Genomic DNA, 26397 nt, shown 5'->3' on the forward strand with positions numbered 1-26397 from the left:
CACTTAAATTCTGACAACAAAACACTAGAATAAAAGAATCTAGATGGCTGCCATTTAAGTGTGTTAGTGACTGCATTAGGCTCTGTTGAATCTGGGAGGACTAATGGATTTATTTTTATTAAGTGTAGAAGAAACTGAGCCCTAATGGTAGCTGGTATAAAAGTAGTATCATATAGTAAACAGGCATGTGCAGATTGATTAAAAACTGTCTTTCTGCAGGTTGATAGATATCTAAACCCATATGAAAAAGAGAACAAAGCACATTGCTCTTGGCTACCTTAAGAAAAATGTGGGGATTGTGGAATCAATTGATAATTGGGAAGGAGTTTGAACACATCTTCTGTCATCTAATTCTTGCTCACTACAGGAAAGTGGGAGTTTGTTCATTCTTTGAACAGAAAGTGCTGCTCAAGAGATGTATTAATCTACTATCATCTTCTCGTCCTAACTGAAACAACATCCAGAACATCTAAGGTCATGAACTACAATTTTATAAGTACAGATACTTCCCTCTCCTCATGTGGCTGATGTTCTACCTCCAAGAGGAGAAATCTGAAAGGGTAAATAAGCATTTTTGCCAGTGTGATGGAGACATGTAGCTTGTGGTCCAAGGTAGACAGGAAGAAGGTCACAAATCAGTTTGGAAAACCAACACAAACAAGCAGCATCATCATAGTTGTAAAGAAGAGCTTTAAGTACCTCCATCTGCCTTCACTTCAGTGGTAAATGCGCGTGATAGTCATGGTTTCTATCTGGAAAGGAATGTCCATTTGTGCTGTCATTTGGGTATTTATTTAGACTAAAAACATATCTAATGTCTAGAATTAACCTGTTTTTAAATAACTCCAATCACTAGAATTATTTTGTTTTTGCTTCCTTGTCATGTAGAACTCTTTAATCAAGTAAAATCAAGGAACACAACAAACTAGAAACTGAGACTCAAGCACTGCCTGGAAACATGTTTATTTACAAAACTACAGTCTCCTTCTCACGAGCATTTTGTGTTACTGGCAATGGTTCCGGGCGTAAACCTCATTCAGATTGCTCTAGTGTGGGCTTCAGTGCAGAACTGCTGGGGTTGCAGACACCTCATACCCCGGTACCAGCTCAAGTTTCACTGCAATTCAGTTGCACCTACACTTCTCAGTGACGTTGCTAACACTGCAGCTGTTGCTGATACAGCTGCGCTGGCACAAGTCCACGGCCAGGTGCCAAAGCTCTTAGCACAGAGTTCACTTTCCACGCTCAGCTTGCAGAGCCGGAGGCCCAACTCCCGTTGCTGACTGTGGACAGTAGGAGGATGCTTGAGTTGGTCCGGAGGTCAGAGAGGCACACACAGATAGGGCAACCCCCAGGGCCCGGCTCGGTGTAGCCTCCATGACGGACTCTCCATTAGCGCTGAGGGTGAACTGTCGCGCGCACTCAGCAGGCCGTGTTGCCGTGGGTGGGGTCGCCCGTCTTGCGTGACGCCAAGAAGCCGATGTTGCGGCAAGTGTCCGAGGCAAAATGGACGTGGAGAACTACGTTTCCCGGCGTGCCCCGCGGCGGAAGGAAGCTGGCGCAGGGAGCGGAAGTGGCGGCGGAGCGGTACGCCGGGACACGTAGTGCGCAGATGGCCGCCACCCAGGCCGCTGTTCCGCGAATTTGAAAATTCCCGCGACAGCGGCGGCAGTCATCGCGAGATTTCTGTCCCCCCCCCACCACCTCCGTCCCGCCCCGCCCCCGGCGCGGTGGGTGAGCGAGCGAGGTGGGTGCTGCGCACGGGGGAGGGGCGCGGAGCCGAGGCGAGTGGGGTGCGCGCGCGGTTGCGCAGGCACGGAGGGCGGCGCGGGCGGGTGGGCCGAACGGGGCAGGTGGAGGCCGCTGTAACCGCTGCGGGAGATGCCGCCGCCCTCATCGGCACGTACGGGGAAAACGGGCCGCGGTGGGCAGGGGGCGGGCGGCGGCGGCGGCGCGGGTTGGAGGCGGAGGCGGCGTTGCCCGCCCCCCGGCGGCGGGTACCGGGCGCTTTCCGGGCGCTAGGCCGCGGCGGGGCGCGGACCTTATGTGATTATGTAAGTGACCCCGGGGCCACGCCGCACGTGGCCCGGCCGCGGCGGGAGGCGGGCGGTGCGGCCTGGGCTGCGTGTGGGCGGCGGGAGGCAGAGGGCTGAGGGGGCGGCCGAGGGCTCTTCAGTGCCTGTGCGGGCCGCTCCGCGCCTCCCGCTTTCGGTGCGTCTCGGGAGAGGCCGGCCCTCCTTTCCCCTTCCCTCGCTTTTGTTTTTTTTTTTCCTCTTCTTCTCTCTCCCACGCTCTCCGCCCCTCTCTCCGGGTGCGATTTCCTAGGAGAAGGTGGGACGTTGTCTCCCTGTTGGGAGCAGTGGAGGAGCAGAACCGGCGGCGAAGTGAGCCGCCGGGGGTCAGCCCCTCCCTGGCCTACACCGTCCCCTTGCTCTTTGCCACACCAACTTTCCCGGGCGTGGTGCTGAGCGCTTTGCGGCCCTGGGTTGGTGTGCGGGGTGCGCATCACGCTGCTGAGTTGCTGACTTAAGCTAAAGTGCTGGATTTCTTCATAAGCAGTGACTCCAAGGCTGAAGCTTCTGCCAGCACAGAGAAGCATGGTGTAGGTCTTCTGGGTCTAATATCTCCTTTCTAGATTGTGTGTAGTAAAATAATGTGAAATTTAGGGAGTAGTGTGTCCTATCCGAAGTGTGTGGTGAAATGTGGTGAGTACCATTCATGCAGGTGCTTCCACCAGCCCTGGCTGGCAGCTACTAAGTATTGGGGCATGGCTGTGACCTGCCCAGACAGGGACAGCTCCTCACGCTCCCTGCATCAGTTTGCCATATTGCACTGATTTACCTAGAGATTGCTCTTGTAACACAGCCAAATAAACTTAATCAGGCTTCGCTTAATTTTGTGTGTTCTACCTGGTAGGCTGTTAGCTACAGTTCTAGAGAAATGATGGTGATTTCTGGCATTTTCTGGGGTGGTATTTTTTCACCACTTGTGCGGTGAACAGAATGCTTAAACTGATATGAGAGAGTCCCCAAAAACCCAGGACTGTTTGCCAGCATTGTGGACTCTTGTGCCACTCGTTCTGTCAGTGCCGCTCTTTGTGAAAAGTGTGTTTGGGAAGTCCTTGCTGGGGAGCACCTCGCCAGCTGTCCTCTGGGAGCTGGGCAGGCTGAGCATGCTCTTTGCTGGGGCAGTCCTCACCTGCACCTGCCTCAGAAGGAGGAGGAGAGAGTGTAATTCGAGGGCTGACTTTAGGATCTTCTCCTGGCTTAGCAGTGTTAGAGGAGGGACCATAGCGCTTGGATAAGCACTGTCGTGTTAGAGAACAGCAGGTAGCTGGGTGAACTGGCCCTGTTGTGACACTCCGGTATGGTGTGGTTTCCTATGCTTTTCCCTTTAGAAGGGAAGTCAGATCTGTGGTCTGCATCAGATACAGGATTTTAGCTGTTGGAGGTTGTTTGGACAGAGAGCTGAAACTCTCTTCTTCTCACCTTCTCCTGGTCTCTGTGCTTCTCAGCTTCCCTTAAGTTCCACAGAGCTTGCGGAGCATCCATACAGCCCCTATAAGGCAGGCTTTAGAGATAGATCTGGAGCATAAGTCTAATGAGGAGCAGCTGAAGGAACTGGAATTGTTCAATCTGGAGAAGTGAAGGCTCAGGGGGGACCTTATCGCTCTGTGCAATAACCTGAAAGGGAGGTTGTGGTGAGGTGGAAGTTGGCCTCTTCGCCCTTGTAACTATCAACAGGATGGGAGGGAATGGGCTCAAGTTGTGCCGTGGAGGTTCAGGATGGATATTAGAAAAAACTTTTCAGAAAGAGCGGTAATGCGTTGGGACAGGCTGCCTGGGGAGGTGGTGCAGTCACTGATCCTGGAGGTGTTCAAGAACTGTGTGAATGTGGCACTGAGGGACATGATCAGTGGGCATGGTGGGGGTAGGTTGGTGGTTGGACTAGCAGCCTTTTTTGATGTTAATGATTCTGTGAAGTTACCCTGTGAAGTTTCTGGTATTCTGATATTGACTATTCCCTTATACTGGTGGTTTTTTAGAGTAAAATTTACGTTTTTAGTTAAATGTAGGGTTTTTACTTAAAATTAGGGTAAAAATTCTCTATCTCAGTGATGCTAAATCATTGACTAGATTCTCTTTCTGTGGGAGTAAAACATGGCAAAGTGCTAATTTGCTGAACCCGACTACTGAAGTGCAGGAAGTATGTTCCTTCTTCTACTCCTCCAATATTCTGAGTTGCTTCCTGTTTTTCTGGAGAAAATGTCATGGAAGCAGTCAATGCTAAAAAATTCTGAAATTGTCATCCTTGCTTGTGGATGTTGTTTGTCTCTAAAACACATAGCTGAGGGAGCTGGGCTTGTTCAATCTGGAGAAGGGAAGGCTGTGAGGAGACTTCATTGCAGCATTTCAGTATTTAAAAGGAGATTATAAATAGGGGAATCAACTTTTTACAGGGGTAGAGAGTGATAGGACAAGAGGGAATGGTTTTAAGCTGAAGGAGGGAAGGTTTAGATTAGATATCGGGGGAAGTTCCTTACAGAGAGATCGGTGAGATGCTGGACCAGATTGCCCAGAGAGGTTGTGGTTGCTCTGTCTCTGGAAGTTTTCAAGACCAGGTTGGATGGGGCCTTGGGCAACCTGATCTGGAGGTTGTTGGCTCTGCCTGTGGCAGGTGATTGGAACTCGATGATCTTCTAACCCAAGCCATTCTGTGATTCTGTAGTCTTTGTCTTATGTTCTTCAGCTTCTTTCCACTCTTTCTTCTTTTTTTATATGAAATGTGACCAGAGTGATGTTGTGCAGTGTTGTCTGTTTTCTGATTGCCAAGCAACACTTGAAATCCATTTAGCTTCCACACGTGGCTGAATGAAAGATAATGCTCGTTGTCTGCTGCCAGCCCCCCTGATATAGTGAGTCTGTACATGAAACAAGGAGTTACGAGTTGACTGTCTTGGTTAGTGTCTTTTCTTAAAAGTAAAGACTATTTTGGCTTTCCTTGCAAGCCGAACATATCATTTCACATGTGTATGAGGCACAATGGCTTGCTGCCATAAAATGGAGAAGGCTAATTCCCTCTCTCTATTCTTGTTACATTGTCCTGCCTCCTTTCTTACGCCCGGTTTTGTGCTTGCTGAGAGCAGGCCTGGTTAACTCTTTAATCTGACAGAAAACTACCTACTTTTCTAGGTTAGTTTCCAATCTGCTTAGAGAGTTACCTTGGCTTGTAAAGTATGCCAGCAGGCTTGCAGTCAGTGCAAGGTAAGCTGCGGGAATATGAGGGAGTTAAACACAATGCAGATGGAGTGATGGGAGGCAGAAGCAAGGCCTCTCTCATGGCAGTGAACCTGCCACGGTTTATGAAATCACAGCTGCGTGTGACTGACCATGTTTTGAGCTTTTTCTTCAGAAAGCAGATAACACTTTGTATTTGAAACCAATTTTCATGTACTTCAGTCATTGAGGACTGATGTCCCAGACATCTGACTTGGCTGCACGTGATTCTACTTGAGCATGTAATTTCTCACCTTCTTCTGGAATCTCTTAACTCAAAATGCTGTCATGAATCTGGGACTTCTGGCCTCAGGAATAGCTCATGGAGTTTCTGAGTCATAAGCAGCCACGGTGAAGGAAGAATGGTGGTTTGGGCGGTGTGTACACAGGCTGCTTTGGGTGTAGGATGCAGCTGAAAGGTTGGATTCTAGTTTAACTCCTGAACATGCAGCAGGACATTTTACACTAATTTAGTTTCTGATAGACAGGAGGGATGCCTGTCATTGTTTTTGAAGGACCAGGAATGCAGTTATTCTTGAATGTATTTCTTTAAAGTAGATGTCTTGTGCCTTCAACTAGTCACAGGATTCTTGTGAGCAAGTATTCATCTGTTCCGATTTCCCAATAGTTACTGGGAAGTAACGTGGTAGAATAATGCTAATCATTTTAATAACCAGATCTCTCTGCATATTGTTGATAATTCTTTTGTGGACTTTATCTTTCTAGTTCTGTATGGCTGAGCCAGACGTCTAGGAAAAAAATGTCAAATTACTGTTGGCTTACCAAAGGGAATGTGGGCATGCTTGGCGCCGTATGTATCATTTTCTCATGCTTCTGTGTGCGTTTAAAATAGCTGCAGCGTGTTTAAATTTGAAGTTACAGGAATGATCCAGGTGTTGCAGCATTGCTTACGCTGTGTCTCTGGTGGCACTGGGCTGATTAGTGCCCTTGGTTTGTACTGTTTCAGGACTCACTGAGTGTGGTGGGAGATTAAAATTTTAAAAAAGTGTAGGTTTGGACCAGATATAAGGAAGAAATCCTTTACTTGGGGTTGTGAGGCATTAGAACTGGTTGCTCTGAGAAGCTGTGGATACCCCATCTCCAGAGGTGCTAATGGCTGTAAAGGACCAACAGGTGGGATGTGACAGTGGCCACACTGGGTGGGGCTTTAAGCAACCTAGTCAAGGGGAAGGTGTCTGCACATGGCATGGTGTTGGAACTGAATGACCTTTTAGGTCCCGTCCCCAAACTGTTCCATGACTTGCCAAAAGCAAATCCAGCTGACTGCAAATAGATTGTCCCACTTGGAACTGTGGAGGCTGGCAGAGGGGTCAGGCTGCAGCAGTGACCTGCAGTACCGGCTTTGCCAGAGGCAGTGGTTGTTCTCAAGGTGTTGCCCTGTTCTTTGTGAATGACTTTGAATGCTGTTAGGAGGTACGGTAACATTCCCAAATGCAGTACTTGCGACGTTAGTTAGATACAGTAGATTCCAATGCCCAGATTTTAGAGGTTAATACTAATCCACAGAAGGGCAGTTCATGTAAGTTGTGTCTATAAGGTAACGTTCCCTTTAATACGAGCATGTTGTTAGCAGAGTCTAGTCTTCAAAACAGGCTGTGACCTGTGCTGTACAGCAAATAGTTGTTAGCGCATGCTGAACAATAAAACTTTATTTGCAGGACAAAGTATTTGTTGCAGTTAATGCAATATGCTTTGTGTGCATGTTGAAGTTTCTGTCTCTAATAGTTGGTAGCGTAGGATAAGGATTCTGTTTGATGCCTGAGCAAGTGAGTGTGTGTAACACTCAGGAATTGGGTGTACCATTGTCCTTCTGAGACTTCGTGAAGAAAACTGTCATTTAAACAAGATAATCTATTTTGTCTTCTGAAAGCTTTTCCAACAAATTACTGAACTTGCAAAATGTGCTTCTATGTATTTTGTATTTCTGTGTGTGTGGAATATCTCTTATTTAGCCTCCCACTTCATCTTGTAAATCCTTTCATCATTTTAAGTTTTCATATTAAAAAAAAAAGTCTTGACATACTGAAATGTAAGCTCTGTGCAGTATCTGTTCAAGTGTGGAGGCTGCATAGTAGCACTAGAAATTTTGTATGGTACTGCAAAAATATGATAAGAACAGTTATTAGGAAAGAAATCAAATAAGGAATTTGAGCACAGAAAGAATCTGTGTTTCAGAGTGCTGTGCTTACATCTTAAGTATATGGAAAACTATTTTCTAACTGACGAGCTGTGAAAGTGATGTGAAGATATCAACTGTATGTTTTTGTGAAGAATTTGAGAATTTAGCATTTAATGTTCCAACATTAAAATGCAAAAAATGGACATGCAAAAAAATGGACAAGGCTTAATTATGAAGTTACTAGAATTGACATTACTGAAGTATAAAATAAAGGACAAATAGAAGCTTGTTATTCAGAAGCTTTTTAAATATGATTTTTTCAAAATTGTCTTACTATCCTGTAGCTGAGTAGACTTGAGCTTGGTTTATTGCTGTTTTCCTACCTATCCTTGCATACCTGTGCATCACTTCTTATTGAAACTTTTCATAGATAATAGAAAAGGAAATGACTCTCCGTATTGAAGTGCATTTGCTTTCTTTTTTGAAGACTGTATGTATATACAGATGAAAATTCTGTGAATCTCAGGAGTAATTATATCTGACATTACTCTGTTTTCACTTTTTTTCTTCATTAACAGTGAAGAATGCAAGACCTAAGAGCTCAGGTAACGAGCAGTCTGCTGCAGTTTCCTGAGGTGACTATTCAGGCGCTTGGGGAGGATGAGATAACCCTTGATTCTGTGCTGCGCGGAAAGTTTTCTGCAGGTGAGCATTTTCCTTTAAAATTTGGTCTTTGTATAAAATGATTATTGTCTAGAGGCATTGGGTTATAGTGTCAACTGTGTCAGATTAGTGCTGTTGAGATACATCAGGCTTAGAACAAAAAGGATTGTTAAAAATGCTGATATATGAGCATTAGGTAGGTTTGGAAATTATAACTTGCATTAAAGACTCAACCAATGTTGTACTAATAAAATGAGTTACTTAAATATGCTGTATCAGTGAGCACTTCTCAATTTTTAATTGCATTAAAATCTGTCCTTTAGTTAATAGCGTTGTTTAGGGCTGCGTTTATTTGCACCAGCGGTGTGACTGTCATGATACCATGTGTGGAAGTAGTTCTACAATGTTATGGGCAAAAAGAATGGGTGTTTCTTTTCAAAACTGAGCAAATCAGGAGGAGGAGGAGAAGATTGTTAAGTGCTGCAGCCGTATTTCCAAAGTGTTTAATAGGATGTGGATGAGTATCCAGTGAGAGTTTCTGTAGCGGCTAAGCAGATTAGACAGTTCACTTTCTAGGTGATCTGAAAGTAGAGCTGAGAGCCTATCTGAATTTCTAGGCTTTTTTTTTTTAAGACAAGTAAAATCCTACTACTTTACTATAAGTAGTAGTTCTCTGAAGCAAAATATGTTTGATTCTTTCTGTAATCAACACATGTAAAACTTGTAATTTACTAATACGTTGATGGCCGCTTTTAGATATTTTCTTGTCAGATTCCAAATTCTTACAGTAGGGATATATCAGTGAATTGCTTTAGGTCTGATAGATTGGAAATATGCTTGAAGACTTTAGTGCCCTTATGTATTCAGATGATTTTTAGCAAAACCAAGCCAAACACAGTGTAAAGACTGTGGATTAATGTATTGCAATTATTATCTCAGTTAAAATCATTCTTAAGTGTAAATGCCAAGTAGCAAGATTGTTAATTTTAAGGTGTATTTCTTGAGAATTTCAAGGGGTAATTTTAAATAATTAGGTTAGTCAGTCTTCTTTTGTTAGATACATCTGTTGAAGGAAAGGGACATTGTCTTGATTTGTTTTCAGTCTTTTGAGAAATGAACTCAGCTTGCTTTGTCTTTACAGGGAGAAATGGCCTGGCGTGGTTGGCATGTGGTCCTCAACTTGAGGTGGTGAACTCTGTGACAGGAGAGAGGCTCTCTGCATATCGTTTCAGTGGAGTAAATGAGCAGCCTCCAACTGTTCGTGTGGTAAAGGAGTTTTCGTGGCAGAAAAGAACCGGGCTCTTGGTTGGATTGGAAGAAGCAGAAGGAAGTGTTCTCTGTCTGTATGACCTTGGAATATCAAGAGTGGTTAAAGCGGTTGTTCTTCCAGGAAGGGTATGTACTTGTTAATCAGAGAAATGAAACTTTTATTTCGCCATGTGCTGCATAATCCTGTTTTGGGAAAAGTTCTAAAATGTCTCTTTGTAGGAGGTTGTTTTTTTTCTGTATCACATTAACAGTCACTGCAGAGTATCTAATAAAGAGAGTCTTGATAATCATATGATGTTGAGCATAGCATTACCATTATATTTTTGAGTTATACTGGTAGTAAAGTAGATTCTATCTGTTTATTATTCTCTAATTGTCAAATTTAAAAAGAAATCAGACTTCTTTTTTTTCCTGGTAAGAGTGAAAAAGGAAAAAAAAAAATGCTTTGAAGTGACTGTGGTAATCATTTCCTAAGTGACTAATTTCAGTCACAAATACTGTCTTCAAAGTATGTCAAATTTCCATAACTGTTGTAGTATAAATGATTTAGACATAGTCACATGAATCTCAGACTTGCACAGAGGTGACTTTAGATCTGGATATCTATTTATGTTGTTCTAAGATACAAAAAAAAAAACCTTTACAGGCTTAATTGACGGATTATTTGAAGACTTTCAATCTGAAGTCCTTATCATAATTTCTGAATTTATGATCAGCATCCGAGGTTAGGTCCTGTCAAGTAAAAAAAAATAAAAATAAAAATCATATTTGACATGCATGGGTGATTGTTTAAAAACACTCAAGTTGATCATCAGTTTGATATTTTTTAATGAATCATAGAATCACCAAGGTTGGAAAAGACCTTTAAGATCATCCATTCCAACTGTCCATCTATCACCAATATTTCCCACTAAACCATCTCTCTCAGTACAACATCTAAATGTTTCTTGAACTCCTCCAAGGTTCGTGACTCCATCACTTCCCTGGATAGCCCATTCCAGTGCCTGACTGCCCTCTTAGAGAAATATTCCCTAACATCCAACCTGAATCTCTCCTGGCTCAACTTGAGGCCATTCCCTCTAGTCCAACTGCTAGTTAAATGGGAGAAGAGGCTGATCCCCTACTTCACCACAACTTCCCTTCTGATAGCTCTAGAGAGCTATAAATCACCCCTGAGCCTCTTTTTCTCCAACTGAGCAATTCCAGCTCCCTCAGCTACTCCTCATAAGACTTGTGCTCCAGACCCCTTAGGAGCTTTGTTGCCCTTCTCTTTGAACACACTCCATGGCCTCAATGTCTTTCTTATAGTGAGGGACCCAAAACTGAACACAATACTTAAGGTGTGGCCTCACCAGTGATGAGTACAGAGAGATGATCACTTCCTTGCTCCTACTGGCAACGCTACTTCTGGTAGAAGCCAGGACACCATTGGCCTTCTTGGCCACCTGAGCACACTGCTGGCTCATGTTCAGCCAAGTGTCAACCAGTACCCCTCTGGTCCGTTTCCTCTACACAGCCTTACGGCCACTGTGCCAAAAGCCTGTAGCATTGCCTGGGGTTGTGCCCAAAGCGCAAGACTTGGCACTTGGACTTGCTGAACTTCTGCCCAGCGGTCCAGCTTGTCTGTTTACTCTGTAGGGCCTTCCTACCCCCAGGCAGATTGGCACTTCCTCCCAATTTGGTGTCGTGTGCAAACTTACTGAGGGTGCACTCAATGCCCTCATCCCAGTCATCAATAAAGATACTGAATTGGACAAACCCCAGTATCAACTTGTGGCCAGTCGCCAGCTGGATTTAACTCCTTTCACCACCACTCTCTTCAATCAATGGTTTATAATAGTTCTATGTTAAATTACTCCCCTATTTGAATGTTCTAAATCAACGTCTCACGCTGCTCCCAGGTCCTTTTTTTTCCCAGCTGTTTTCCTTGAATCTCTAGTGAACACTTTTTTGCGTAGACAGTATAGACTGATGTATTGACGATATATTTTTTTTCTCTGTTCCACGTGGTTCTTTAACCCATGAGCTAAAATGATGTAATGTCATCTACTCTGATTTTGTTAATGGAAGTCTAAGTTAATAGGCCATCAAGGTTCCCTCTGTTTTTATCATATTAGCTAAATCCTTTTTTATTACACGGCTCAGCACACCATGATTTGATGTGACTTGCTTGGATATGGGTGGTTTTATTTTTTTGTACTTTATTTGAAATGCTGTAGTGTGTGAGCTGTGTGCTGACTAGTGTGTAATCAGTAAGTAAGTTGTCTTTATGAAGAAGGTCATAGCTTTGTCTGAGTTTTGTATCTTAAATCTAAACAGAATACACTGTGAATAGGAGGAGGAAAGTAGGTTAAGAGGGATCATTGTAACATACCTAATCTGTGTGTGAAAGTCATTTGAAACTGAATGTAGTATGACTTGTATTAGGGAGTTTTTCTGTTTGTGTAACAAACTGTTCAGGAGAAAATGTGAGAAAGCTTTTGGAGAGAAGCTGACTGTTTCGTGATAAAGGTTTGGACTATGGAGTAAAGCCAAAACTTATCTGAATTTTTGATATTCTGCCCTGTGCTTGTGATTACAAGAATGTTTGGTCTGTTGCTTTAATTTCAGTTCCTATCTTTTTGCTATTAGATTCATTAGATTGATGGACAGGGCATGGGTGTTGCTAATTGAAACATTAGATTCTAAGTTGTGAGAGGGAGTAAAGGTAAACAAAAAGTAGATAACATTTGCAGTGGGTCACTGTCTGTCTGTTTCGTGTTTCGTTATTCTGGAATTATTTCCAGCACGTATATAATATATAACTTGATATATTAATCTACCTAAGTGTTTCTGATTTTTTGCATTGATTGTTTTCAAAAATGAAATGCACATCTATTAGCATCACTTTCTGCAGTTTGTGTTGTTACTTTAATAGGTTTAATGAGCACATTAATTTATGGGATGTCTTGACTGTGAAAATATCTTCTGTAGACAGCTGTAAAGCTTAATTTATAGTACCTCTGGTCAAAGTTGTTAAACTATTAATATAGTATTACAGAGTAGCTGTAGCAACTGTGTGACTGCCGTTTAGTGGAAGATGTTCACTTGGTCAGAATAAAGGATTCAAAAATCTTGCAAACTTAGGAAAAAAAATTTGCTTTTTCTATTTTGTGGAGGCATCAATTGCCCTTGGCAAGATGCAGCAGAAAGCTAAAAGCATTAATGCAGTACTATTTGAATTATGTTTCAGTAAAAGCAAATCTGAATTAAAAACATTAATTAAATTGTTTTGCAACGCTTGAATGTTTCAGAACCATTGAACAGTATTTTCACAAAATTTCCTGGTTTGCATGAGGCAGAAGGATAGCATTCAGATTCAGTGAGCTGAGAAGACTTCTCTTTGTTCATTCCCAGAATGAGTTGGCAATGTCTAGGAGGTTATGAAAAGCTAGCCCGTACAACAGGGGAAAAATGTTCTGTTTCAGGGATTTTACACAGAAAATTGGAGTGTTAACACTCCAATTGGAAATGGAGTTTTAAAATTTTCCATTTCAAAATGGAAAACATTTTTTGAAGGCTCTATGCCAAAATTGAAAAGAGCCTGTTGTTTAATGAAAAAAATTGTAAAAGAAAAATTAAAAATAATGTTTGAATCGTGATTAATTCTGTAGCAAGGTGTGTACTGTGTTTTGCTCTCATTATGGTCATCAAGACTTGGAAGAGCAAGAATATGAATAATCAGAATGCTTTTGGTGTACTGCTTTGAGTAGAGAAGATTGGAAATTTAGTTTCGTTCATGGGAGAAATGGAACAAAATGAAGTTATCTAAATAACTGCAGATATTTCTAAGATTAGAAGTGTTGTGACAAGAATAAAAGATAAATCCTGTAGTAGATTGTCAGGCAGTGTAGTCCTAACAAATATGGGACAGGGGAAAACTTTGGATCTTCAGTTGTATTTTCCATCTCTGGAAAAAGAAATGCATGTAGGAAGAGGACTACTTTGATCACTTCTTTCAGTTTGATGTAAAGCTGTTGTTGATGTAAAGCTTCCTGTTTTCATTGCCTTGTGTTTTGTAAGAAAGCGGAACAGTGTTTTTCTATAGAATCCTTTGAGTTTGAAAGGACTCTTAAAAGTCATCTAGCCCAACTCCCCTGCTCTGAACAAAGATACCTACAGCTCTGTCAGGGTGCTCAGAGACTGATGGAGCCTGGCCTTGAATGTCTTGTATAGTTTTAGTGCAGGAATTGTTAAGTGTTTGTATCTCTAGTGTAGGGGTGAGTGCTGTCCTGGGACGTGGTGTGGGTGCTGAACGGCCTTGCTTCAGTTTAGAATGAAGTTGCATGCAGACTGCTGTACGAATAAAGGAACCAGATGGCCTTTGACTATCTGCAAGGAGGGAACTTCACAGCCTCTCTGTGCAACCTGTGCCATTGCTTAGTCATCTGTGCAGTAAAAAAAAAAAAAAAAAAAAAAAAGTTTCCTCATGTTCAGACGGAGCCTCCTGTGTTCCATTTTTTGCTCATTGCTTCTTGTCCTCTCACTGGGCACCACTAAAAAGAACCTGACTCTGACCTCTGTGCATCCTCCCTTCTGGAATTTCTGTACATTGATGAAATTCCTGCATGCCTTCTCTTCTCCACACTGAACAGCCTCTGCTCTCTCAACCTCTCAGTGGAGAGGCGTGCCAGTCCTTCAGAGAACTTTGCAGTCCTCTGTTGCACTCTCTCCAGTATGTCTGTGTCTCTCTTGCACTGGGCTGCCCAGACCTGGACACTGTAGTAGCAGTGTGGTCTCACGATGCAGACAAGAAGGGAAGGATCCCCTCCTTTGACCTTCTGGCAACACTCCTACTGCAGCCCAGGATCTCATAGCTCTTGTGGCTTTCAGGGCACGCTGCTGGCTTGTGGTCAACAAGGTTGTCCATGGTTGTTTGCCAGGAACCCAAGGCCTTTTCTGCAAGGCTTCTGTCCAGATGGCCTGCTCACAAAGTGATTTGTTGCTTGGGATTGCTTCTGATCAGATTGGTTCTCACTGTTGACCTGCCCAAAGTTTGTTAGTGCATTTCTCCTGCATATCTTGGTCCCTCTGGATGGCTGCATGACCCTCTAGTGCATTTAGACTCTCGTCCCAGTTTTGTGTCGTTTCCAGACTTGCTAAGGGTGTGCTCTGCTCTGTCATCCAGCTCAGTAATTATGTTAAAGAGGATGAGACTCCTGGAATACATAGGTCGCTCTGAAAGTAGTGCTGCCTGTGTATTTCCATGGAAACTGCAACAGGTACAAACAGTGCAATAACAGTATTTGATAGAGGAGGTTTTCAGCTACAGAACACTATTTGTCAAGCTAAGTATCGCCATTAGCTATGCATTTTTGCCAGCAATAAATGAGAGTCTGCAGGTTGTGCTCGTAAAAATCTGTACCAGCAGAGGTGAACTGCTGTTTCCACTGCTGAAACACAACACACACCACCTCGCTGTGCTCACATCTACTGTTTGGTCTCCATAAATGTTTCAGCAGGCACCACTGAATGTCAGAAGATGCCACTTTTTCTTCATGGTGCAATTCAGTCCCTCTTCTTTGCTTCATATGCACTTCTGTGCCAGATGCCATTGTGGCAGAGTGCCCCTCTACTGCCAACTGTCACACAGAAACAACATGGAATGGAATATTGGTGGGAAAGTTCATAGTCTTCTGCCAAACAACCAACATCTACCTCTGACATTATGGGCTGTCATAGTAAAACCAGAGACATTACTTTTGGAGGAGGCTTCCTATATCTCTTGATACCAGCCTCCAACTGGAGTTGATGATACTGATCACCATACCACGGACTTGACCCTGTATCTGGTTTTCAGCCAACCTTAGTCTTTTCTTCCAGCCCAAGTATCAACTGTTTGTCTGTGAGAATCTAATAAGAGACAGTGTTGAAGACCATATTAAAATCTAGGTAGACAGTATCCACTGCTTTCACCTCAGCTACACCTCTAGTCATTTTATCTTAGGGAATCTACATAGTAAATTACTGTAATTCTCCGATTGTGCTGACTTCTCCTGATTTTCCTGTCTTTAATGTCACTGCATGATTTCCAGGATTCATAAAGAAGGCACAGACTGTATCACAGTGCTAATAGGCTGTGAGCACTGGGAGGACTAGTTTTCATTTTGTTTTATTCGTTTGTTAAATAAAGTTTCTTACATGCAATTAATCGTAAAAGTTTTCTTAGCATAGGAAGTAGGAAGATAAAAAATATTCTATTTCTAAGTAGGAAATAGAACCTGGTAAACTGTAACACAACAGTGTGTACCATTTAAATTGGAGTTAATTCAATTAACTAGCTGTAGGATATCTAGTAGACAGTAGCAGCTTTTTGCGCAGGATTTTAATAATTGAAAACAGTGCTTTGCTTTTAAATATTGTGATTGTGCATTTACTTTCTTTTTTTCTGATGTGTTAATTGGGGTTTCATTCTTGAATGGTTTCTATTTAGCTTGTCAAACAGCTTAAATGTTAACTTGCAATTTTCCTGTAGGTAACTGCTATAGAACCCATAATTAATCATGGAGGAGCCAGTGTGAGCACTCAGCACCTACATCAGAGTCTGCGATGGCTCTTTGGAGTGGCAGCAGTAGTTACAGATGTTGGACATGTACTTCTGGTTGACCTTTGTTTGGATGATTTATCTTGCAGTCAAAATGAAATAGAAGCATCAGGTAAGCCTGCAGTTTTTCAGCTTGAAGTTTTCACTTAAATGTAAGTAAACATATGTCTTTCAAGTTAACATTATGTATCCAATTATGAGGATAGTAGCAGGTAGGCGTTTAGGACTGCTGATTGCATCTGGTGGTTTGACATCATGTAGTCCTGAACTGATTAAAGGTGGGTGTGTCTTAATGCTCTTTATAAAAAACACCCTCCCACTCTGACAGTTCCCTATCTCACCGATTTTTGCCAGTGAGGTATAGAAACTTTACTATTTGAGACAGTGCAGCTACCTGATGAGAAGTTGTTAGAGGTGCCATATTTCTTGGGATTGTTGTTTTGTTTCTGCTAACTAACATGGAAGCCAAATCGTTGATAATTTTTTAAAACAAATCCAACTTGTCAAAAATTATGCATTGGTTTGGAAGAAATATGTGGTTTGCCTATTCAGATTGCATACACTTGTGTTATTATAACAGTAGCTTTAGGAGTAGTTGTCATTTCGGATAGTTTCAGCAGGAGTCTCACGCTACTGGCATAGAGATTTCATGAGAGATTTCTGTGGTTACACTTCTAACTCGAGAGTTCTTTGTTTTTTGATACATAGGAAATGGAAATAGTAAATTTGTGTTGCATAAATGGTTATTTTGCTTGGGACAGTAGAGTGAGATTATCTGTTTTGTTGATGTTTAACTTGCACACTAACTGGAGTAGTAATTATTTTATTATATGATTGTGTGTATGTAGACCTAGAAGTTGTCAGTGGAATTCCTGCTGAAGTTCCACAAAGAAGAGAAGCTGTGACCAGAGAGGGACGACATCTCTGTTTTCAAGTACAGAATCCTTCAGGAACAGCAATATCAACCCTGTGCTACATAAGCAGAAGCAATTTGCTTGTTGTGGGTTTTTCAGATGGCTACCTGTCGCTATGGAATATGAAAACTTTGAAGCGGGAGTAAGTAGGTTTTTATGCATGACTATGTCTGGACTTGTAGGTATCTCAGGTTTTAACGTAAGGAAATATGTTAAAGAGAACTTTTTCAGGGACTGAAATTCTTCAATGTAATCATGGAATGTTTAGAAATTCTCGTCTGCAGTAACTGTGAAGTCATACATAGATTAAGCTGTAAACGTTCTCCCCAGTGGACTAGGTTTGTTTTTGTGCCTTTGAATTGAGAAATTGTGGAACTCTTCTTGGAGTTATTTTAATTGTATGACAGGGCTGATGCTTATAGGACAACTCACTTTTAAGAACCAGTTACTGTAGGACATAAATTGTAAGCCTGGAATATGTTAATAACATGGTTACAATATTCTCTGAAGCGTTCAGGATGAAATTAGTGTGAAGTGAAACATCAGTAGCTGATCTGTGTGTGAAAATGTTTTTGTTCCTATTTCAGCCTTTTCTGATGTAGGAGATGGTTCTGATGCAAGGAAAGAGGGCATGTGAATGCAAGTTTGCTTAGAATGACTGGAGACTTGAATAAGGGATGATAGAAGAATTATGGGATGATTTCAAAGAACAGTTCTGAACTGTTTGACCCACTTCAGAAAGTGATTTGCTTAAGCAATTCTGAGACCATCAGAAATTATTGGGCACATAAATAGACAGTGGAGGAATGGTAGCAAGAATAGATCATAGAATTAGAAGTAAGGTTCCTAACTCTGGAAGAAGAAAGCTTGTCTGCGTATTCCAGGTAAAGAAACAAGAAGCTACCTCTGTTTGGCAGTGCTTTGAATTTGTAAGAAGAATTTTAAGTTCTGTATTTAAGTAACCTACGAGAGTGAGAATAATCTCTTGTGTGCCAGTTGAAGTAATTATTTAGGAGAAGCTGGTTTGAAGTATATCAGGCAAGGTAATAAACACAGGTTACTGCATTTGATAGACAGTAATCTCCTCACTTCTTGACTGTTCCTTAAAAAAAATAACCAGTCGCTTTCTTGACTCAACTGTTTGAATTAGAAGTATGGCTCTATTTTGAGTATCCTCTGCTTTGAGGATGGGCACATAGGTTCTCCATCAGGAGATGCTGCTACTCTTCTACAAGCAGAGCCAATAGATACATCTGGTCTTTTTCTCTCTTTAAACCTATAGGTACCACTCTCAACTTGAAGGAGGAAGGATTCCTGTCTATGCTGTTACTTTCCAAGAACCTGAAAATGATCCTCGCAATTGTTGCTACTTGTGGGCTGTTCAATCTACTCAAGAAAGGTGAATATAAACAAGTATATATACGTATTAACTTAATTCAGTGAAGTATAAAATATTCATTTTCTTTATGTATGTAGGAGATTCTCTTGAGTACGGAAGACGTTAAGTTTACATTGCAGTTTTTTACAGCATTTAACAGATGTGAGAAGGAACTGCTAGTTAAAAGAAGGCTGACCTCAGAAATCCTTTTATTATAGAGTATGTTTCTTCTCTTTTCTTAGAAGTTTCAAACCAGTAATAAGTCACGCCATGAAGGAATATTGTCATGGTTGTGTTGCAGACTTGTTCCAGAGTTTGGGGTTTAACTAGGTACATAATGCCATTCTACTTAGGCTGCTCCAAAAGTAATGCCTCTTATTTATTTCCATGAAAACATCCACTTCTGAGGTCGTAGGCCAGCGTAATAAAATAGAGGAGGCATACTTTTAGAGCAACTCCTGTAAATAAGTGCTAGTAGTCATTTTCTTTATGTACTTAGTTTTAACTCTGATGTTGAGTTTCTCTCTCCTGCATTTATTTAAATTGCTGTTGTAGAATTGTGTTGGTGTATTTTTAGTGTTCTGGAAGGCTTGGGTTCTTGCACTTCCTATTTTGCTCAGTTTCTGAAAGAAGGTGTAGAAGGTGTATTCAACAGTAGTGAATAAGATTGCATTTTTTTTGTGCTTGCAATTATTATCTTTGTTTCTTAATGAATGCTTCATGATCTGTGTGTTACTTTCACCACAGTACTAAAATACCATTGCAAGTAGTTTAGACTACCGATCTAGAACGCAAAATGTGCTGATAAAAGAGCCCGTTCCTCCTAAAGGAATAGTATCACTGATTACCTTCTTCCAGTTTTAGCAGCCTTTGGAACCTCCATGAGTTAGTTCAGCTCGCCTGGCAGAACAGTGCTGTTGTTCAGCATAAGAATAAATGCTGTTTGATCAAATACTGGTCAAGCAGACCAGTACGTGGAAGGGTTTAGGGTATGTAAGAGAGGAATTGGAACTTTGTGATGGGGATAAGGGAGAGATCTTCTCCTTTCGGCATCACCAAGCTATGTAGTCAGCTCAGCTGTTCATAGAATTGCAGCCTCTTAAATCTTGACATAAAGGAGGTTTGGTTTAAGAAATTCTTCACTGCAGATGACTATTTCCAACAATTTTTAGTCTAAACAAAACATTGAAGCTTTCAGATTATGTGTTTAGCATTTGCTATTAAAGCTATTAGTGTCAAATGTCCTTTCTGTTTTGGCAGCTAAATGTGACCAATTGTCACGTTTAGGGACATGGTGCTTTTCTTTTCAGCTTGAGCATGCTATTAAGAAAACTTTGATCTAGATCTGGTTTTGAAAAAAAAAAAATGATAATGAGGACTATGAAACAGCTTTCTAATCAAATTTCTTAATTTGTGCTTTTTTCAGTGAAGGTGATGTTTTGAGTTTACATCTGTTGCAGTTAGCATTTGGTGACAGAAAACGCTTGGCATCAGGACAGGTCATGTATGAGGTAAGATGTGTGTGTATGTGAAAAGAGAAAAACAGTAATTTTCTCTGAAGGAGTATCAGTGATGTTGATACAGTAATATTTACCATCAAAATTCAGAGATACCCTGAAAGAATAATTTTTCTGTAAGTCTAGTTGGTCATGAGCTTTGTCCAGACTTTTTGAAAACAAATCATATGATTTTAAACTATAGTGTTATGTGTTCCAACTAAATTTGTCTGCTAATGTATAAACTCATTTCCTAAAGAGGAAACAAGTTCTACAGATAAAATCATTCTTAACCAAAACATTAAATTAATGCCAAGCAGTCAGAGACGATAAAGCTATGAGTAGCTTTGTTTTAGCAAACTGCAGACATGAATAAGCTTCTGTCATCCTTTCTTAGGATACAGTCATGTATATTTTCTTCTGATCTTTAGTTGTATATTATTTTTCTTTGGAATTTTGTCAGCTGAACTGTAAAGAAAACAGACCTATTGTGTCTTCAGTGTTGATCCTGAAGCATAGTAGCTATAAAGACTGCTCTTTGTGCTTGATTGGATTTCCTGTTAAATGTACTCTTAATGTTAGCAGAATGTGAATATAATAAACATTGATATGATTTGGTTAAAAGCATATACATAAGTAGTTGAAAATGGCTTCAAAGGTGTTGTGTTTAAAATATAAATGAAGTATGATTGTATGTGAGATGGCAGTGTTAATTATATCTAATAGATAAAAGATGAATCTGTATAGTTACTGTATGTGTACCAAAAAAGTTCTTTCAGTTACTATGCTTGAAACTCTTTTAAAATGCTTTTATTTAAAAGGAAAATAATCTTACTCAAAAAATTAATTCCTCCTTTTTTGACACTATATATGTTTTCTAATTAAACGTTCTCAATGGGCATGTAATTAAATAGAATCATTCTTGGGTTATGTATTGGGTTTTAAAGGGACTGTGCCATTCATGTTTTTTTTTTTTTCTTTTGAACAAAGGCAAACATTTGAGTTTAAATTCTGACCTTTTCGCTTATACGTAGCAAAGCTCCTTTGTCATTTGTAAATGTTGCCTTTGAATAAGTAAAGTTAAGGTACTTAGAGAAGATGGTGTTTCTTTAAAATGCATTATCTTGTGGTAACATATATAAATATCTTTAAGTGATGCAGTGTGTTCTAAATGTGAATGCCAACTCTTTATCTTCGACTGTTTTTTTTATATATATGATATAAATATAGCTTGCTCTAGAGGAACAGAGCACACCTTCATTGAATTTTCAGTTTTAAAAGGGCTTTCATTATAGTTTGCTTCTGCTTTTGTTACAGTGCTCTGAGCTCTGTGGCAGGTTGATAGGAGAAATCTTTAATCTTTCTCCATTTCTTTTATTTCTTTGTTTTTTATCCTCTTTTAAGTTATTTTTAACTACAATCCTGGCAGTGATAAAGATGGTACCTCATTCTGCGTGCTTTTTTTGGAAAAAAGTTGTCTCTATCCATTTCTCTTGTGGCTACTTTGTTCTATCTCAGTATTTCAGTGTTAGAACCTTTTACTGCTCAGCATTTCTTTGTCTTCATCATCTTCTGTACCTGAACAAGATGTGACAAGTGTTAACTTTTACCTCAGAGAACTGAAATGTTTCAGCAGGTTTTAAAAATGAATCCTGTTAACTAGAAATTCCAGTTATAACCCTTTTTTTTTTTTTTAAAGTAGTGTGATCAAATACTTTGTGCTTGTGACTGTGAGAACTGTGGCGTAGTTAATTTAAGTCTTGCAACCCTCTACAGATCTTGCAATCAGTGATTCATTCACATGCTTCTTGGAGGTGTCAGGAACTAGTTTCTGGATCTGAGATTATTCTACTCCTGCGCTGTTTCTTCTTCTCAGTGAGTGTTGCAGAAGTGTGACCAAGGTGGTTAAAGAGAGGCTTAAACAGCTGGAGCTGCTGGAGAGGAAAGATAGGTTCTTCAGCTAGTTTCCTGTTTGAGCCATTTACACATGTAGCTTCATGTCAAGAACTTTCGACATGTACTACCAGAAAAACCCCAAATGATGCATCTGGACAGAATCTGCAGTTAACACTGCAGTTAATGTAAGGCATGCACTTTAACATGTAGTCAGTTTGTTCCGTACTGTAGTTCTCAGGGAATTTCTGAAGTTCTTAATACTTAGATCTGCCTGCACAACCATCTGAGAAAAGTTTTGTGTCCATTCCTAGTAACAGAAAATTTTTAGGTTGTTCCTTTTTGTCAGGCGAAGTTTGAATAAACAGGGATAAAAATACTGTTGACCTTTTGATCATTGAATAATGTTTATAGGAATTTGAAAGATTTTTCTGCTGTGTCAGTGCTTTAGTTTCCAGAGGTCAGACTTGCAGAGAACTATGTGAAAAGGATTTGTGTGTAGTGTGATGGTAATTGCTGTTTCCAGCGTATTTTAGATAATCTGAAATTCTGTTGGATTTATTTAACATCTTTCTACTTAACATTTGCAATTCTGTAATTTAAGTCTTATTCTCTGTAGTATTTCTGTAGCATTGTTGAGCAAGGGGAAATGCAAAGCCCTGCACCTGATCAGAAACAATCCCAGGCACCAGGGCATGTTGGGGGTAGGCCATCTGGACAGAAGCCTTGCAGAAAAGACCTTAGGTCCCTGGCAGACAATGGATTGACCACAAGCCAGCAGTGTGCCCTTATCACAAAGAAGGGCTATGAGATCCTGGGCTGCAGTAGGAGTGTTGCCAGAAGGTCACAGGAGGGGATCCTTCCCTTCTTGTCTGCATCGTGAGACCACACTGCTACTACAGTGTCCAGGTCTGGGCAGCCCAGAGCAAGAGAGACACAGACACACTGGAGAGAGTCCAACAGAGGACTGCAAAGTTCTCTGAAGGACTGGCACACCTCTGCACTGAGAGACTGAGAGAGTAGAGGCTGTTCAGTATGGAGATGAAAAGGCATGCAGGAATTTCATCAATGTACAGAAATTCCAGAAGGGAGGGTGCAAAGAGGTTCTTTTTAGTGGTGCCCAGTGAGATGAGAGGCAGTGAGCAGAAAATGGAACACAAGAGGCTCTGTCTTAACATGAGGAAACTTATTTTACTGCACAGATGACTAAGCATTGGCACAGATAGCTTCATGCTAGTCTTCAGGGAGATCTTTTACATTTTTCTTACATATGTGCGTGTCTGTTATTTCCAAAGTTATTTGATAAAATAGAGTGGAATGTGCATGCTTTGGAGTAAACATTAGTGTTTTTGGTAATGAAATTATAGAATCACAGAATATCCCATGTTGGAAGAGACTTGCAAGGATCATTGAGTCAATCTCTGGCTCTTCAAGGAACCACACAATTCAAACCATATTTCTGAGAGTGTTGTGCAAACACTCCTTGAACTCTCTGGTAGCTTGGGGCCGTGCGCACCATCCTCTGGTGCAGACTCTGTCCCTAACCCCCAGCTGCCCCTCCCCTGACAGCTCCATGCCGATCCCTCGGGCCCTGTTGCTGTCACAGAGAGCAGAGCTCAGCGCTGCCCCTCCTCTCCCTGTGAGGAGCTGCAGCTGCCATCAGGCCTCCCTTCAGCTCCTCTGCTCTGGGTTGAAACGCACCAAGGGACCTTAGTTGCTCCTCATACACCTTGCCCTGCAGACCCTTCACCATCTTCGTAGCCCTCCTTTGGATGCTCTGATAGTGTTATGTCCTTCTTATGTTACACCCAACCTGCACCCAGTGCTGGAGGTGAGGTCACACAGTGTTGGCTCTGGTGCACCCCATGGTACAGATGGGCTGCCAGGGCACACTGATGCTTCATTTTCGACCTGCTGCCAACCAGAAACTCCAGATCCCTTTCTACGTGGCTGCTCCCAACCTCTCATTCTCCAGTCTGTATCTAGGTCTAGGGTTGCCAAAGTGCAGATTCCAACACTTACTTTTGTTAATCACCTGTGGTTGGTGATTGCCCATTCCTTTAGTGTGCGGTAGATCTTGACAAATTAATATCTTTCATAGTAGATGTTTTGAGCCAATGCTGCATTTGGAAAGACTTTTTCAGTTAGTATTCAGTTAGAACATGGCAGTATTAGAGGTTCAGTGCAGTCAGTTCTGCTGAGGTTTCTGAATATCTCAAAGCACTTGGCCCATTCTGTAGTAATTTGTAATCTTAGATGGGTTTTGCACTCGTGCTTTCTGTTTTCTGCTGTTAGCTGCGCTGTGTGAAGGAACCAAGGGAGATTTCACTCATTAGTCTCTGAGAAGATACAGCTAGTACGATTTTACATGGTTAAGAAGACTGTTAATTAATAAGAAGTTGTCACTACTTCTGCAGAGGGATATGTGTTCAGCCTAGTGGTGTGCATATAGGTAATACCTCTGAGAATAACTTTACCTACTGCAATGCCACAACTTCTCTGATTTCACGAGTTCTATAATAAAAACAGGGAGCAAAGAGCTTTGCGTCTGTATTGCATTATTTGTAGATACATGCATAGGTCTGTAAGAGAATCTTGAGTTTGCAGGACCTGGAGGCATTCAAAGCCGGGATTGTGATTGGCAACCCTGCCCACAGCATGGGTGTTGGAACAAGATGATCTTTAAGGTTATTCCAACCCAAACCGTTCTGTGACTCTGTGAAATCTACTAAACATTTTTGAACTGAATCAGGCCACATTCTGAAAATGGGGAACATCTTTTCAACTTACCGTTCAACAAACCGTTGCAGTTTTACACTTTTTAAAATTATCTTGTGGTCAGAAGTAATTTCTGTTTACTATTGGAAATAATCTCTTGGGAAACAGTAATGTAGTTAGAAACAGTCTTATTTATTTAGGTGTAATGTACATTTTCATCTCAAAATGACCTTTTCTTTCTTCTCTTATTTTTCCACAGGGTTTTGAATACTGTGATGAAAGATACAGTTTAGATCTCACAGGTGGAGCCTTTCCCTTGAGAGGACAGACCAGCAATACTAAATTACTCAGCTGTCAGACCGTAGAAAAATTTCGCAACCATATTGATAGAGAGGACAGTGTTAACGAAGGTTTGTTCTGATGTCCTTGTTTGGTTATTCTAAAAGGAATGTTTTTGGAATCTGAACAATGAATGCTGTACCCACAGTCTGAAAGTCAAATATCAGTGTAGAGTAGCTTGTGTGGCTTATTTAAAAAGGAAGACGTGTTGCTTGAGTTTCATTTAAAAACAGAAATTGACACTGCAGTGAGAAATATGTATTAAGTATGCGATTTCTGACATTAAGGAACTCATTTCTTAAAAAAAATGTATGTATACATCTTTGATGTTTAGCCATTTTTGAAACTTTTAAGAAGCAACTTGGCAGTTGTATATTGATGCACTCTGCTAGTTTTTATTCGTTCTGACCTGATGATGGCATTAAAGGAAGGTTCAGTTAAACGTGTAAGGTAATTTTTAAGCGCAGTGGAAAGAAAACAATTTTTTCCTAAGGGTAGTAAATGTCATCGCTGTTAGCAATAAATACAACAAAGAAGTTCCATAATCCCTTTCTTTCATTTCTGCATTTCTTCAGCCAGTTTTTAATTTAAACTCTTACGTTCAGCTTCAGATTCATATATCTTTCTTCACTAAGTAATGATACTTGTAAGTAGCAAAGCTGCTTATTATATTAAATTTGAAAGAAATAATTGTATTTGAAATGAAACTTCAGTGTGCCACGACAGTTAATGCTATTGATCTGTATAAATGAAAAAGTGATTTGTTCAGTAATAGAATACTTATTATTCTAACAAAATAAATGTATGTGCCTGTGGAAGATAATCTTTTTGAGGGAACAGGATGTGTTTTAGACATACTAATCAGGTAACAGTGGTTTGACTTTGAATGCCACAGCTTACTTTTATTCTGTGAAGGAGTAAAGACATGTATAAAAATCAATACTTTGATAATGGGAAAGTTTAAAAGAAAAAAAAACAAAAACAATTTAAAAAAACTTTTTTTTTTTTAATACAAGAGTGAATTTGATTTTCTTAGCCTTTGTTAAAGTAAGATTTCAGTTGATACAGGCTTGTATGAATCAGTTAGTATTTGTGATATGCCAGTTACTTACGATTTTTTTCTGGTTACTTTAGAGTTGTTTTAGTCTGTTTTAGGCCAGAAGATGAAGACATTGGTATGGGCAGCTGCAAGATCATAGAATGGAACTTCCTTAGGGGAAAAAAATAGGTTTTGTTTTGTGCTTGATATCATGCTATAACAATGTATAGTGTGGTGGTTTGCGTAATGCTTTTCATTCTTTTATCCCTTCAGCTATCACTTCTGCTGGCTACTTTGAACAGTTTTTTTTTTTTCCATTACTTAGGATTGTTGTCTGGATATTTTTTTTCTGTTCAGACTTGCATCTGGATCTACCTTTCAATATTCTCTCTAAATCTAATAGATTCCTGTACTTACAAGCTCTTTAGCAATAACTTCCTTCATATGCTGTTTAAAAAAAAAACTCACGTCTGTTGTGATGTTGGAAAAATTAAAGGTACATCTCTAGGTTTACAAATTCAGTTATGCCCTGTCCATATTTTAGAGACTGCTACAGTAATAAATTTTTGCTTTGTCTTTGTTACCCTTCCCCTCCTTTCTCTTTTTTACTGGCCTTTATGGATGTTAGGTGTTACAAGGAAGACATCTGCATGATGTTACGGTGCTGTTTCTTTTTATTGTCTTTTGAT

General features: G+C 40.6%; 1 protein-coding gene across 4 annotated transcripts in view; it reads left to right on the forward strand.

Annotated features, from left to right (window-relative positions):
- The first annotated feature begins 1598 nt into the window (after window positions 1-1598).
- AHCTF1 (AT-hook containing transcription factor 1) overlaps window positions 1599-26397 on the forward strand; it is a 52834-nt gene continuing 28035 nt past the window's right edge. The window contains exons 1-8 of one of the 4 annotated variants that reach the window (XM_085219589.1): window positions 1599-1747; window positions 7995-8121; window positions 9221-9474; window positions 15863-16043; window positions 16780-16987; window positions 18128-18244; window positions 19650-19734; window positions 24590-24740. In XM_085219589.1, coding sequence (XP_085075715.1) covers window positions 8001-8121; window positions 9221-9474; window positions 15863-16043; window positions 16780-16987; window positions 18128-18244; window positions 19650-19734; window positions 24590-24740 — 1117 coding nt within the window. In that variant the 5' untranslated portion in view covers window positions 1599-1747; window positions 7995-8000. The other 3 variants (XM_085219590.1, XM_085219588.1, XM_085219591.1) reach the window with 3 other exon arrangements.

The sequence above is a fragment of the Meleagris gallopavo genome, chromosome 2 (genome assembly GCF_905368555.1).
Source record: "Meleagris gallopavo chromosome 2, MGAL_WU_HG_1.1, whole genome shotgun sequence".
Classification (NCBI taxonomy): domain Eukaryota; kingdom Metazoa; phylum Chordata; class Aves; order Galliformes; family Phasianidae; genus Meleagris; species Meleagris gallopavo.